This window comes from Podarcis tiliguerta, assembly GCF_965153285.1.
Source record: "Podarcis tiliguerta genome assembly, chromosome: 10".
Taxonomy (NCBI): Eukaryota; Metazoa; Chordata; class Lepidosauria; order Squamata; family Lacertidae; genus Podarcis; species Podarcis tiliguerta.
Window position 1 is genome coordinate 20,939,266 of NC_139543.1, and position 15,346 is coordinate 20,954,611.

Below are 15,346 nucleotides of genomic sequence, written 5' to 3' on the forward strand. Positions count from 1 at the left end.
AAAACTTATACTCAAATGTATATAGAATATATATAGATTTATTATGTGTTTCCTTGAGACTTTGGTTTTTTTTTTATTTATTCCCTTTAAGTCTTGAAATAGAAAATGCCAGACTGGAAGCAACAGCTGCTCAACAAGCTGGTCGAATTGAGATACTTCAAAAGGACCTGCAGAATAGTGTCTCTGTAAGTAATCAGTAGGATTGGGAAAGGAGAGGGTGACGGGTAGAAAGATTGTTTCTAGATGATTCCAACAACTGTCAGTTTATTATTATTATTATAAATTAAATTTATTAGTCACTTTATCTTGCCCAGAGCAACCCAAAGCAACTTAAAAAGACAGAAAGGAAAAACTCCACATAGATACATAGAAACCAAGGGAGAAAAGAAATACATTATAAAAATCCTAAAAGGCCCCACATAGTTAAAGGCCAAAGACCTGGTTATAGAGGAAAGCTTTTGCCTGGCACCTAAAGATATATATATTGGTGGTGGTAAGCAGGCCTCCTGGGGAGAGCATTCCACAAACAGTAATCTGCTACAAATTATGTAGGAGCAAAGTAATGTTATGAGAGCATTCAAAGATCTGTTAATATTTTAGGTCACCTTCAGAAACTTTAATCAGGTTAATTCATTGTTATTGAAATGAATGTAGTAGCTTCAAGATATCTGGAGAGAACTATTTCAGTTTAGCTTAATAATTTAATTTTTGGTTTCTTTTTTTCTTTTCTTTTTTAAAAAATAGATTCACAGTCGTCTTGAGGAATTGATAAATGGTCTACAAAAAGCAAAAGTCAATTTAGAGGAACAACTAAAGCAACAGGTACGGTAAAGATTTCTAATGTGCTGATGATTTGTCTGTGATTATACATGCTCATAGGATAGAAGTGAAATATGGGGGGGGGGGTTGTTTTAAGATGATGAAAATTAGCATGCAGCACCTTGTGACTATGCCAAGGTGAGGGATAAATTGTTGATCCTTGCACAGTCAAAATGGCACTACTTACACACAAGAGGAAGATATATCAGCAGGCTTGAGGGAACCATGAGATTTCTAGAAGAACTTAAGTAAGCAGAAAGACAATAACTCTAAACAGAAAAAAAGATGTGTCAGGTATGAAATCACTTAGAAAAGAAATGAAAGGAGCATATCTGTCCTTCCTCAAGTAGGGCAGGTTTCCTCTTCTGGATTACCTCCCCACTTGAGAAGGGAAAGCTTTAAAGGCACAGATGGAGTCAACTGATAGCTGACCCAAGTTGTGCTTTCATGGGCTCAAAGATGTTCAACTGGGGATGTAGAGAAGGAAAGTGATTATTCAGGTGACTCTCCAATTCCATAGGGGTTATGGTTCCGGGGATAGCATGTAAGGCCAAAATCACATATAGTCAACATTCATTGGGTTCAATGGGATTGCCAAAGTCTTTTTTCCCAGACACCCGTACCAACCTTAATCATGCACAAAGCAGGCCCACTGAAATCAATGTATCAAGTCAATTGATTTTAATGGGTCTCCTCTGAGTTTGATTTTGTTGACTATCACCTCAAGTCTTTAAATATTTATTCCGAAGATTAAACAGAATTTGGTTCATAAGGCTGAAAATGATACTTTATTTATTACTCCATCATCATCATAATTAAATAATAATGATGATGATTACATATAATTTTTATGTATAATTTTAATAATAATTTATACAGTGGTGCCTCGCAAGACGAAAAGAATCCGTTCCGTGAGTCTCTTCGTCTAGCGATTTTTTCGTCTTGCGAAGCAACCCCATTAGCGGATTAGCGCTATTAGCGGTTTAGCGGCTATTAGCGGCTATTAAAGGCTTAAGGGATTAGCGGATTAGCTGCTAAAAGGCTATTAGCAGCTTAGTGCCTTAGAAAAAGGGGGTGGGGAGCGAAAAAAAATTGCAGCAACTCGCAAGACATTTTCGTCTTGCGAAGCAAGCCCATAGGAAATTCGTTTTGCGAAGTACCTCCAAAACGGAAAACCCTTTCGTCTAGCGGGTTTTCCGTCTTGTGAGGCATTCGTCTTGCGGGGCACCACTGTATTTAAAATGTATGTAGCAAATTGCTCCTCTCGGTTGTGATGCAGAAAGGACTGATCCAATTGTTTAAGTGGGTTTCAATACCTGTTTTTGAGAGAAGCTGCAATTAGTGGTAACCACAGTTTGCCTAATTCAAGCATTGTAGCAAATGGTAGCAAAGCATTGGAGGAGGAGTATATGTACCAAGGGCTGGCGGGGGTGTGGGAATTAATAAGTGAGCAAGCAAGCCTGTGGTTACTGCCCCTATCACCAAATTATGGCTTGGTAGTTGGCTCTGTGAGTCTATACTTTTATATAAATGCCTGGATGGCTTTTTCTGTGGTAGTTCTCCATCAAAACACATTCTGATTGCTCCATAGGTCCAGAAGCAAACAATATTTTCAGCAACAGCGCAAGATACTCAGAGTATGTGGGAAGAAGAAGTAAAGTCAAAATCAAAACTTGAAGCTCGCCTTTCTGAGCTTGAGAAGGAAAAGGCAGAGCTAATGGCTCAGGTGAGTCCAGCGTGAATGCAGTTAAGCCTGTGTCAAACTGTTCTGTGTTTCTTTATACTCAGAGTAAACATTAGGTACCTCCCAAGTAATTTTATTTAGTTATTTATGTTAAATTTCATCCAATTACAATTAAAAATAATAATACTCCCAAAAAAGTTTTAAAAGCCATAAATTGTTTAACTAGCCAGAAGCCTAGAAGAAAAGGAATGTTTTTGCCTGGTGCCTAACAAATATGCTTGAACCCTTGTAATCATCCATTATATTTTTTTGTGAATCATTGCAAGTAAGTTCACAAAAAATACAAACCTAAATATTGTTTTTTGTAGCCAACCTCAAATGGGCACCTCCTTTGGGGAGTGGTCTCAAAGTAAAGGCTCTCAATGAATAAACAAACATATATAACCAGCATCAGAGAACAGTTTTTTAACCTTTTCTGGCTGGCGATTGAGCAGTGAGGCCTGGATAGACCTGAAAAGCCTGTATTTCAGGTCTATCCCTCCACTAGTTCTCAATGTGTAGGATTGCTGCCCATCTGTGGGTGGGCCTGGCATACACCCAAGAGCCCACCAGAGTCTGCAAAGCTATACAGAAGGTTTTCCAGGCCATTGCTTTTTTAGCAGGATGTTGATAACACTTCTTACTTAGATTTAGCTATGGTAGGTTCTGTAGCAAGATCTTTGGTGGCACAGCTCTCCAGGACTTGCTGGTTGAATCTAAAGATGCTTTCATCAGCCTGAAAGAAGGATAATCAACATTCCTTTCAGAAGTCTTTCCAGTGGTACAAGTCCCCCCCCCCCCCCGCCCTCGTCCTTTCAGTTCCACGACCTAAGGCAAGTGGATGGAATTTTTGGTCCTCTCATCCCACTTGGTCTGAAAGGTGAAAGCCAAGAGACAGCAACAGTATCAAAGTTTGGTTAGTCCATCCTGTCAAAGACCTCTAGGAACCAGTTCTGATGCTTCCCTCCCTACCAGTAGGAAGCTGCCTAAACCAGGTAGTGGGACAGATGGTGGAACATAACATCAGAACATGTCTCAGAAGTAGCTTTTGCCTGGAACTGTATTTGTGGCCTCCCCACACCTTCTCCCTATCTCTGGGGTCCTCCTCTGAGAAAGAGGAACATGGTCTGCCTAGCAATCAAATATCTGGAGATTGGGGGGGGAATGGGAATTTTCCCAATCAGAGGAATATCGTTGCATTTTGTTTTCTGTTTCTCACACAGCACTTGAGCACAAGAGGCAAAACATTCTTTCTGTGATCAGAAGGGCACTTGCATGCCCAGCTTGATGTGTTTCTTTAATGTTAATGAACAGTGTTAGTGTAAAGATGTTGTGCTTACTCTCTTGAAGTTGGAGCATGAAAAGAAAAAAGTGAAGAAGTTAGTGGAGTTGAAGCGATCGGTGGAAGCACGGCTAGAAGAAGAAATGAAAAGAAACATAGAACTCCAAAAAGAATGCAGCGGGTATGGAGGTTTCTGTTCTTCTGCTAATAATAAATGGATGCTTTGGTTTTATAGAAATCCTGTTAGAAATACTTTTAACATTACCCTGTTGAAAGTAATCATTCGTTTAAAAGGCAGTTCCCTGCTTCTATTGAGTATTTTACTTTGCATTTAGTGCCCTGCGCCCTCTTGTACTGTAAAGAATTATCTTTCCACTGTTTAATTGGGAGCAGCAGTTGTGTGGCAGTGGGAGCGAGGTGAGCTTGCCACAATTGATGGCCTCAGAGCGATGGAGGTGATAGTTTTCTGCCTTTTGTGGCTGTGCCTGAGGCCAGCAGAGACTCACAAGACCCCAAGAGCCAGCCAGTGCTTTGGGGGAATAAAAGATGATAGAATTGTAGAGTTGGGAGGGATCCTGAGGGTCATCTAGTCCAACCATTTGCAATGCAGGCAAGAAGGTAAGTGGTAAAATTGCCCCTGCAGCCTTTACTGGACTTCCCCTCCCACCCTCCTTAATTTTTGGTGGTTTCAGGGTTGCCCGGGGTTACCCTAATTTCAGATTTTGCTCTGAATAGTTGTCAGTCATTGATTTTTTTAGGGCCAGGGAGGAATTTGTCCTGCAGGCAAATTGTCTAAATCTGCGGGTTTTGCATATCTCATTGCAGTTGTCACAACTTTGAGGGCAGAAGAGACATTGCGCTGAATCCTTAGTCACAGCAGGTTGGGGGTGGGACCTTGCAGGACAGCACTTCCTGTCCAGATGACTGACTTGGGTGCTGGGCCTGCCAGCTTCTGGATTCACCAGAAGCAGTTTTCACCATTTGTCCATCCAACAGCAGACGGGCTGATTAGATACATGCCAGTGCCTGCACTAAACCTGTTTCATCTGTAATCAGTTGTAGCCTAAACTGATCCCAATACATGTCCCCTTGTGTTTGTTTTCTGTCTGCTCCCCCACCACTGCTTTACTATGCATGGGCCCACAGTGTGTGCAACATGAAGACCCTGTGGTGTCAAGGGATGAAATAGTTATTGTATTGTATTGTAGGCATGCCACCCGTAGGCATTCCCTCCATAACACGCACAGACATTTCCCCTTACTTTTTAGGAGGAAAAAAGTGAGTGTTATGGTGCAAAAAATACGGTAAGTCCATTTGAGTTTGCCTAATTTTGGAACTGAAATTGAGCCTACATGCTTTGGAAGGAACAAACCATTCTACTTTCAGTTCTCTTGTATATTCAGCCATGAAGACTATGTTTCTGCTGGAGTAATGAGAGAGAGAAAGATCTATTGAATTTTTAAAGCAATTTGAGTAAAACTATAATCCAGGTTTTCTCATCAGTGTTTAATGTGATTTCTATAATATTACTCTTTAGAGTTAAAAAGTTTCTAAAAACAGCTAAAAAGAAGATAAAAGAATATGAGAGTCTAGAGAGTTCATCTCTTAGTACTATACATGGAGAGATGAAGAACAAATTCTCTGATGCTGAGATGGAAGTTAGCAACCTAAGAACCAAGGTATTTTTCCCTCTTGCTTTAATACAATTAAAACATTTTCTAAAGTAATCATTTTTCATAAGTGATTGTATTAAATAGTATTTTCAAATGTTTTAGTCCATTTGTTCAACAATAATGCATTCCTTGTTAAAAGCACATAGTCAGTTTCCTCAACCTACATCTCCCTAGGTCTGTAACCGAATCCTCAATATATCATTTATTGCTACAGAGTTAAATGTCAGCACTATTCTTGTGAACTTATGTAAACTTTTCTTGATTTATTTTATTTTGAGGAAGTCTTAGTTCCCTGTTTGAGTTCTTGCTGAACTTTCTCAACAGTTGGAGGTTGAGTCAGCGAGGCGTGTTCAGGTGGAATCTACAAATTGTGAACTACGTGATCAGTTGTCTTCCATGAAATTACTGGAGAGAAGCAAACAGCAGCTAGAAGAAGAAATAACTAATCTCAAACGCCATATACAGGACAATATGATGGACCTCAGTCAAATTGAGCAGTACAAGAGAGAGATTGAAGAAAGAGCTAGGCAAGATATAAGTCAAAAACTGGAACAAGTCAATTTGTTTTTGCAGGTAAATGTATCAACCATTTGTTGTAATTTCATAGACAACATAACTTGCTAAATCTTTTTATCAAATATCTGAACCTAGGTGATGTGGCAGCCAATAAGCACTCTGGTTAATCCTTCTTGTCTGTCTTTTGGGTTTCTTTAAAATATGGGTGTTATGAAGACAGCTATCTCAATATAAATCTTCTAAATTAATACTATGACACTTTGTGTCCCAGACGCAGGCTGCTTCACAAGAAACAATGGAGCAGATGAGAGCTACTAATTATGCTTCCTTGAGAAATCAGCTGGAGAACAGAATAAAAGATCTAGAATGTGAGCTGGCTATACTGAGAAACAGACCGCAAGACAACAACTTACAAAGAGAATCAGTGCATTCAGAATTGGAAAGATATAAAGCACTGTACTCAGAAGAACGAAAAATGAGAAAGTCTTTGGGAAGTAAATTGGATCGGTAATTCAGAAGTCTTCTGACAATTCTCTTCCTTGTGGCTTGTGCCAGGGAAACTTTAGGGAGAAGGATACATTAGGATGGGAAAGAAAATGCTTTCCCTTAGCCTAATAGAATTTCCCTTTCAAGAACTAAAATGAAGGGACAGAACCAACCTCTCTCCCAAAATCCTCTCCCATATACAGCAGAGAGAAAAAGATAAGTAAGTACATCCAGCTAACCTACACAGTAGTACAGTGGTACCTCGGGTTACATACGCTTCAGGTTACAGACTCCGCTAACCCAGAACTAGCATCTCGGGTTAAGAACTTTGCTTCAGGATGAGAACAGAAATTGTGCTCCAGCAGCGCGCCAGCAGCAGGAGACCCCACTAGCTAAAGTGGTGCTTCAGGTTAAGAATAGTTTCAGGTTAAGAACGGATCTCCGGAACGAATTAAGTACTTAACCAGAGGTTAATATTACCTCGGGTTAAAAACTTTGCTTGAGGATGAGAACAGAAATCGTGTGGTGGCGGCACGGCAGTAGCGGGAGGCCCCATTAGCTAAAGTGGTGCTTCAGGTTAAGAAAAGTTTCAGGTTAAGAACGGATCTCCGGAACGAATTAAGTACTTAACCAGAGGTACCACTGTACTCAGGTCTGAGATGAACTATAGAATATATTTCTAACTGTTCAAGTCCAGCCGCTATTTCCGGAAGGGCCACAGCTTATTCATTGTAATACCACACTTGATTGACCCATGCTTATTAGCTGGGCAGGAAAACAGAACCAGAGAAGGTAATGATTTCTGCTTACTTGAGAATTTGCCCAGTTTTGCAAAACAAGTATGTATTTGTAGATTTAAAAGAAAATAATGGGTGACCCTAAAAACTAAGCATGTTTATTAACCTTCCCACCCCCATAAAAGGATGCAATTGTTCATGATGGCCTATCATTAGCAGGTGATGGGAGGAAATATCCTCCCTTTGCTATATAAAGAGGTTTTAAATGAGGAGAAAGGGGGCATCTCTTTCCTTTTCTTTAGAAACCACCCCTCCCCACAATCATGTTTGGGGCTGACAGCCAGGCTTATACCCAGCCCTTAGTCTACCCAGCACAGTGGAGAACAGTTTCAGGATGGAGAAGAAAGGGGTGCCGCTTTTTCCTGAGTGTCCCTACTGACTAGCCCCATGAATCTGGAATAGCAGTACAAGCGCCCTTTTCCAGACTAGCTTTAGCCCTGAACAGGAGCATTCCTGTTATGGGCTGGAAACAACACTTGATCTAGAATCCCACTGCTACAAATGTTAAATGTTTCCACTCTTTTAAGACAAACTGTTGCTTAACTTCTCACTTGCCTTTGAAATTTTCACAGAGCTAATGAGAAATTAACAGAAGCCAGCACCAAGCTCTTACATGAGCGCCACAAAAGCAAGTCTTTACTTGCCAACAGCTTTATGAGTGGCAGCTATTCTTCAAGTCCTGTCTTGGAAGCAGTTCAGGTGGGGAGTCTTGGCAGCAATTTAGCATTAAGTAAATCTCCCAGCTTTGGAGGTGCATTCATGAACCCAACGGGAAGTACAGCATCCTCAAAAATGAGAGTGGAAGCTTACCTAGCAAAGGTGAGTAACAGTGAATGTCATTCTTAAGCTATCATTTCTGTAAGACTGTAGCTTTAGATCATGTTCACATGAACAGTTATTTCTGTTTAACAAACACTATTTAAAACAAAGACATTGGCATTCTTTAGTTCTTTTCCTGATACTAGCAAGACAAGAAATAAAATGCTGACTGCAGAGTGGAGATCAGTTCAAGGTGGTCCTTGAGGTTTTGCAGTCCTCAGCTACTTAAGGCTTTATAGGTCAAATCCAGCACTTTCTATTGGGCCCAGAAGCTGATTGGCAACTGGTGCAGTCAGGCCAGGATTGTTGTCATGCTCAAACCGTCTTTTTCTGCTGAGCAATCTGGCCATTGAGTTTTGCCCCACATATAATCTAACCTAGAGGTTACCAGAACATAGACAACAGACGTTGGGCTATTTCTGTTCAGATAGGAGCTCAGCTGGACCAGCAGCTGAAGCTGATGGAAGACACTCTGTGCCACTGAGGCCACCTCAGCCTCAAGTGATGGCAAAGGATCCAGGCGAACCCCCAAGCTACATATCCTCCCCATCAGAGGGAGTGTAACCCCGTCAAGAGCAGGCAACCTCCCAGCCATCTTGTCTAAGGAACCACCTACTAACAGTGCTTCTGTCCTACCTGAATTGAGCTTCAGTTTGTTGGCTCTCAGCTAGTTCATTACCAAGGCAAGAAGTAGGTGCAATATGATGCTTCTTGTTCAGCAGAAAGCATCTCTTAGAGGTAGTATCATCTACACTGATGCCATTGGCATTTAATACTAGATCAGGAGTTCCCAAACTGGAGTCTGTGGCATATTTGAAAAAATACAATTAAAACACAATTAAAACTCATACATCTTCTAGCACACCGCAGTATAATTTGCTCCAACAGGCAGAAAAATATTTAAGTGGTCTTCCAAGATCCTTAGCAAATTTCAAATGGGAAAAGTTTGGGAGCTCCTGTATTAGCTAGTTCTTAACAGTCTCCAGTTGAAACTGATCAGAGTAAAGCCAGGGATAAGGAAGGAAGCTGTGGCCCTTCAGTTGTTGCCGGACCGCAACTCCCATCATTCCTGCCCATTGTTCACATGGGCTAGGGCTGACATACTTGGAGCATAACATCTGAAGGGCCACAGGTTCCCCGGCCCTAGGATAAGCTGTAAGACGTGGGGGAAAAGAAAAAAGAAAAATATGGCAATTCCTACCTTAAGTGGCACCTTCATAGTCTTGTTTTCAGTGTAATGTCTTTGGTCCTTCTTTTAAGCCTTGCCTTCTTTCTCCTTCCTCCCAAAAATCATTTGCTTGTTTCTAATCCCTCCCTCCATCACAAGGATATTATAAAATTGAAATTATGAAAAATGCATAAAATGGAGAGAACCTCTGCCTAAAACCCTGCAAAAAAGGAAACATTAAAAAATATATGCATTCAAAAAAGATATTTACTGTAATGCCTTGTCTTAGAGAGAATTAGAATTGACTATGGTATGCCCTTGCTCTTTCCTGCTGTTACCTTCCCTGCCTTCCATTCCAGCAGTGCAAATGGGCACCAGCTATTATTAAATACTAACAAATTTTGTTATGGTGTAAGGTTTTGTGGACTAGAGTCAATTTCATCAGGTGCATTAAATATAATCCTCAGTTGCTGCAGGTATATATACATATGGGTGGTGGAGAAGACTTCTACGCAGGGAGCCCAGGGAGAAATGCAATGCAAAAAGTACTAATAGTGACCATTCAGTTAAAGCTAGAATGCATGCAGAACAAACCCTTGCCAGAATGGCTGTTCCTCTGGGAATTTGTGATCACGGCCTTTCTAATTACTAATTCTGGGCAGGACCCAGAGGAAGTCACACTTTAGTGCTAGGCATGAGTATCATGTCATTGATTTTCAATAGACTAAAACATGCCTAATTTCCTCTGGCTCCAACCCTGTTTCCAGGCTTGCAGCCAGATGCTATGCATGTTTACTCAGAAGTAAAGCACACTGAGTTCAGTGGGACTTACTCCGTAAGTCTATATGATTGCATCCCCAGATTAGATTAGAATTTTTTCATTGTAAAAGTTTCCCTTTTTCTCACACTTACAAATTGGTCATTTTCCTTTCTGCCTTCAAGACCTATACACTTATGGCTTGTTCTTTACTTCTTCAGCTCCTTGATCAAAAGTCTATTTCTTCCTTTTCTTCTCTACAGCCAGACACTTAACAAGGTGTGTACTCCGCATTGCTCAATGCCATGTGATTCCTTGTACTGCACAAAATTCAGTGACATTTTAGTTTAAAATTATGTATTACACTGCAGTAGACTAGCTAAAAAAGCTTTTGCTGCTACACTACATAATTAAACTTCTCAGATGGTTTTTAATATTTATTTTTCCCCAAAAAATATGTATAGCATAATTTCAATACTTTATATTTATTCCATTACCTTTTAGAACAAAGAAAATGAAAAATAGAAATAATTAATGAAAACTGTAGCCTTAGTCATATATGCCTCAATTAGTTCCTGATTTGGCTTCTCAATTAGAAATGCCCTTGTTTTACCAACACTGCCTTGCATTCACCTGAAGATGGAGATTCCATCTGATACAATGGATACTAGTAAGTAGGGAAGATGGTAGGCATCTACACAGCATGTAGATCTGATCTCCACTTTAGACATTCAATCCTATGTGAATATTCTGGAAGTAAAACCCATCAAATATAGCAGGGATTACTTCTGAGTAAACATGCATAGGATTGCTCTGTGAGAGTCTCTGAACAATTCAAAGAACACATGAACTATAATGAGTACTGTCTTCCTACATTAAAAACCTTGACATAGGATTGTGGGTGATTGCTCTTAATTTACTCAGTTTGCTTAAGTAACTAATCAGAAAAATAATAATTTAATTACCTTTGCCACTTTCACCCAAGGATGTTGAAAGTGATTGAAATTACCTGCTTCTTAGAACATATACTGTATGTAGAATTCCTCTGAAAAGATTTTTAAAAACAAAAAACCTCATTTCTTCCTCTTTTTTCCTTGGCATATACTGTGGTAGTATCTAATATTTATGATCCACACATTCAAACTATCCTTCACTTCTGATGTTACATTACCTCTCAGTTGCTCATTTTATCAAATAGTCCAAGTTTTTTAAATAAAAAGTTAATTGTCTATAATTTGATTGAGGCTACCTGAAAACAGGGAGCTGAAAATTGGTATCAAAATAAGAGATGGAATATTTGACCCAACATGAAAGTTGCTCTGATGTTGGCATTTCATAATGAATAATGTACGTTTGCATCTATAATTTTATAGCTACTAAAATATCACATAATGTAATTTCAGATGCGGACAGAACTAGAAAAAACTATCGCCAAGGAACTAGAACAAGGTATGTTAACAAAACAGCATGCTAGCAATTTAAAAACTCATCCTGCTGTGAAATATTCATTACAAACTGATACCAGTAATAGTATTCAGAGGTGGTATGCCAAAACACTGTTTTATTTTTGCAGTTTCCAAATTAGATAAATAAATAATAAAACCTTACTGGACGATTCTTTTCATGAACATTTTAATTGGTAGAAATTGTACATGATAGCTGTCTTTGGGCTTTATCACGACTGTTTCAGAAGGTGCATTATAATTTTCTTTTGCCAAAGATTCTCAGTAGCTGAATTGGTGTACTGATCCTCTAATGAGTAGCAATGATTCAGTGACATAAAGTGCAAGAAGGCTGGGCTTTCATTATTTTTTTCATGACATGTATTGCCAGTTCTCCATTGATGAGCTTGTTTCTCTTCAGCAATAAAGCTAGTAACTTCCACACATGGTTTTATACACAGTCATAGATAGCTTAGTTGGTAGAGTATGAGACTCTGAACCTCAGAGTTGTGGGTTCAATGTGCATGTTAGGCAAAAGTTTCTTGCATTGTAGGGGGTTGGACTAGATGACCCTCATGGTCCCTTCCAACTCTACAATTCTGTGATTCTATATGTAAACACTGTGACTGAAAACCTAGTTTAAATCAAAGTATCCATTCACATTGGCTTGCACCATTTTTTTAAATGAAGGATTTTCGCAGATCTATATTTTTAAGCAAATGCTCAATACAAAGTGTTCATTTAATGTAATAATAATAGCCTTGTTTTCCTTTCCATAAGAGACTAACAACCATATTAAGGTATGCCATGGGCTTATTGTATGGATGAACACCATAACGGTGTAAAGGACTATACAAATAATTAAGAAGTATACAGTCTAGGGCAGGGGTCTGCAACCCGCGGCTTCGGAGCCGCATGTGGCTCTTTTACACCTTTGCCGCGGCTCCGGGGCAGATACTAGCGAGGGGAGGAGGCGCATTGTGTGCCCCGACACTCCCCACTGTGGCGGGCGCTGTACTGGCTGTGATGTTGCATGGGGGCGGTGCGTGCGTTAGTCACGCACCATCCCGACGTCACCTTCCTGCCCGCCCGCTACATTGTAAGGGGCATGGACGCTGGTCATTGCATTGAAAGGGGACATGTACGCTGGTCACTGTTTTGAAGGGGAGTGAAGAACACACACACACAAAAAGGTAACTTGTTAATTTAACGTTTATTTCTATGAGGAGGAATAATTCTGAGGGGTCAAACAAAGAAATAATAAAAAAAAGTGACAAAAAGTTATTTTTATAATGACGAGTTTTGCGGCTCCCATGTTTTTTTTCCCTTCAGAAACGGGTCCAGGTGGCTCTTTTTGTCTTAAAGGTTGCAGACCCCTGGTCTAGGGCTAAATAATTATATGGTTGGTTTTGTTTTTAATTCAGTAAGAGCGTTTTAACATTAAAGAATCTCACTTTTTCTTGGAAAACTGCTTCAAAAGGGATTTGTGAAATGAAATAAATTTGTCGCTAACCAGTAAGTTCCAACAGTGGAGACTGGGGAAGCAGGGCACTGCCCCTCTAACCTCCGTTGGCCCTCAGCTAGCCCCCACCTGCCTCCCTTCTTACTTACAACCAGTCCAAGGATAGAACTGTCCATCAGGTTCTTCCCCCTGAGTCTCAGTGTTGTCCTTATAGAACTCAGCAAGGAGCAAGATGGGGACAAAAGTAGAATTACTGGGAGTTCCAACATTGTGCCAGTAATAAGACTTCCACTTCCTCTGCTCCCCCAGCAGCACCCAATGCTCCCAGCATCTTCTCAGGAGCATAGGAGGACTCTTCCGTGCAGATTTTGTGGGTGCGTGTGGGTGGAAAGGAAAGCCCCATTGGACAAACAGATTTCCGCTGTGCTAGCACGTAGACATTATTGGATGTCACCCGCAGCTACAAAGATGAATGTCCCCCCAATAGGAATTTATTCCCTTGAAATCCACAGAAGGTAGTCATAGCTACATCATCCCTTTTGAAATCCGTGGAACTAACAGATGTCTTACTTGGTGTGAATCCAACTCAAGGTCATGCCCAAGTCCCTGCCTCCATCCAGTGGTGAGGTAGGATCTGAACTTGGTCTGCCAAGTTGTGCAGCCATTTATCAATCCAGGCTGCTTCCAGACTACAGGGTTAATCTAGATCATTGTCATTTTGTTCACTCCCTTGTTACTGATCATCCAGCTGCAGCTATTGTTCTTTCACCGCTTCCCTGTTCTTCTGTTCCCTTTAAGACCTCATTCTTTTGTTACTTAAATTCAGAAGAGGAGCACAAACTCAACTAGAGTAGATTATCTGAGCACTACAGTTTCATTTTCTGCTTTAGACTTAAAGCCATGGTTTCCCCTATCCTCATTCCCATGTTGCACTGAAATGTGTGCTTAGGCTCTGAGATGGGGGTGGGGAGCAAGGGGCAGGCCCTTCAAGTTGGAGGTGTTTGCAAAGCAATGAAATGCCTCACTGTTTTACTAAAGCTCTCTGCAGAACTGTGCCAGGAGGAGTGATTCCCTTTCCCTTTTGTTTTACTTTCATGGCACCATTGAGCTTTTTAAAAAATTCAACATTTTATTCAAATACAAAGTCACAAGCCACACACATGCAAAGTAGAATAGATCTAACAGTAGATTTTATCAATCTTAGCACTTTATGCTACTTTTAACGGTCAATGTAGTCATGTCTCTTCTTATTGCTTTCTGCAGATTGACTTACCGGTTTATACAATCAATCAAATTATTATGAAGGACTGAATGTTATCCCCACTTTGTGCAACTTATACCAAGGTCCATATTTGAAGATACATAGGTATTGGAGGATGTCAAAAATCTGCTCAGTTAGCAAATGCAATAAAACTTCAATATCACACAGAAAGATTCCAGAGAGTCTAATCTTCTTATCACCCTTAACTGGTGTGTAAAATTTCTTGGCGATGGCAATATTCCAGACATATACCAGGGTCTCAAATTTAGCTACTTTGAGGTCTTCTTCCACTGCTGGACAGCCATGCTGCTGTTATTTAAAAATATACGCAAGACGTTGGGCATGCCAATGTAATGAATGGCAGGTGCATGAAGCACTAGCTCTGTCTTGGCTGCATTGTATTTTCTGATGCCCCTATAAATGGAAAATGAGCAAAATCTAGGAACACTTACCGTAACTACTCTCTTTTTTGGCATACCAAGGGGTACCAGGGGGTACATTTGGACAGACAGGCAGAAGTGTGATCAGCACAAATATGTTTTAAAATAAGAGATTTCATGTGGCATGATGTCATCTCAAAGTCTTAACGAACCAAGAGTGTCCAAAGAGAGGCCATGCATATCAATAACTTGTAGTATTTCCTGATTCCAAGATGGAATTGCTCTATTGTTAAGAGTCAATGTCTGCCTGAAAGCAAAAAGTGCTAAAATGGGCCCTATCCCCTTTTAAAATATTAGTCAATACCTAAGGGCATGGAGATGCACTGTGGCCTTCACTGAATGAAGACCAGCTTCCAAATGGAGAACAGAAGTCTCAGTTGCCTTGGGGAGCTCAAAAATAACACAAGGATATTTATTTTGGGGTATTTCCAGGTTCACTTTTTTGAAGAGATCCCCATATTTGTGTGCCATAACAGATTTATGGTGTGATTTTGGCTTCATAAATTTTGAGAACTGGGGGAATATCTCTAGTTCCCTTACACCATTAGAACCTTGATAAAGAGTTCACTGTATTAATAACCAGTATTTGTATATGAGAAATGTTTATTCCAACTTCCAGTTGAAGAAAAGCATAAACCTATATATTTAAAGATTTTGCCCACTCATTGGGGTGCCCATCAATTTGCCAATTGTGTTTTTTA

General features: G+C 40.1%; 1 protein-coding gene across 18 annotated transcripts in view; it reads left to right on the plus strand.

The window, feature by feature from the left end:
• Positions 1-14,376, plus strand: part of ANKRD26 (ankyrin repeat domain containing 26) — a 52,409-nt gene extending 38,033 nt beyond the window's left edge. For 15 of the 18 annotated variants that reach the window (XR_014502033.1, XR_014502034.1, XR_014502035.1 and 12 more), the window contains 11 exons: positions 92-185; positions 745-822; positions 2,411-2,545; positions 3,893-4,005; positions 5,362-5,503; positions 5,822-6,070; positions 6,285-6,520; positions 7,869-8,115; positions 10,262-10,319; positions 11,444-11,489; positions 14,208-14,376. Coding sequence is in view for 2 of the 18 variants with exons in the window: in XM_083399224.1 (XP_083255350.1) it covers positions 92-185; positions 745-822; positions 2,411-2,545; positions 3,893-4,005; positions 5,362-5,503; positions 5,822-6,070; positions 6,285-6,520; positions 7,869-8,115; positions 11,444-11,489; positions 14,208-14,212 (1,345 nt within the window). In the remaining 16 variants the exon portion in view is untranslated. Of the gene's footprint in view, positions 1-91; positions 186-744; positions 823-2,410; positions 2,546-3,892; positions 4,006-5,361; positions 5,504-5,821; positions 6,071-6,284; positions 6,720-7,868; positions 8,116-10,261; positions 10,320-11,443; positions 11,490-14,207 lie in introns of those variants that run through there. The other 3 variants (XM_083399224.1, XM_083399223.1, XR_014502048.1) reach the window with 2 other exon arrangements.
• The last annotated feature ends 970 nt before the right edge of the window (positions 14,377-15,346 follow it).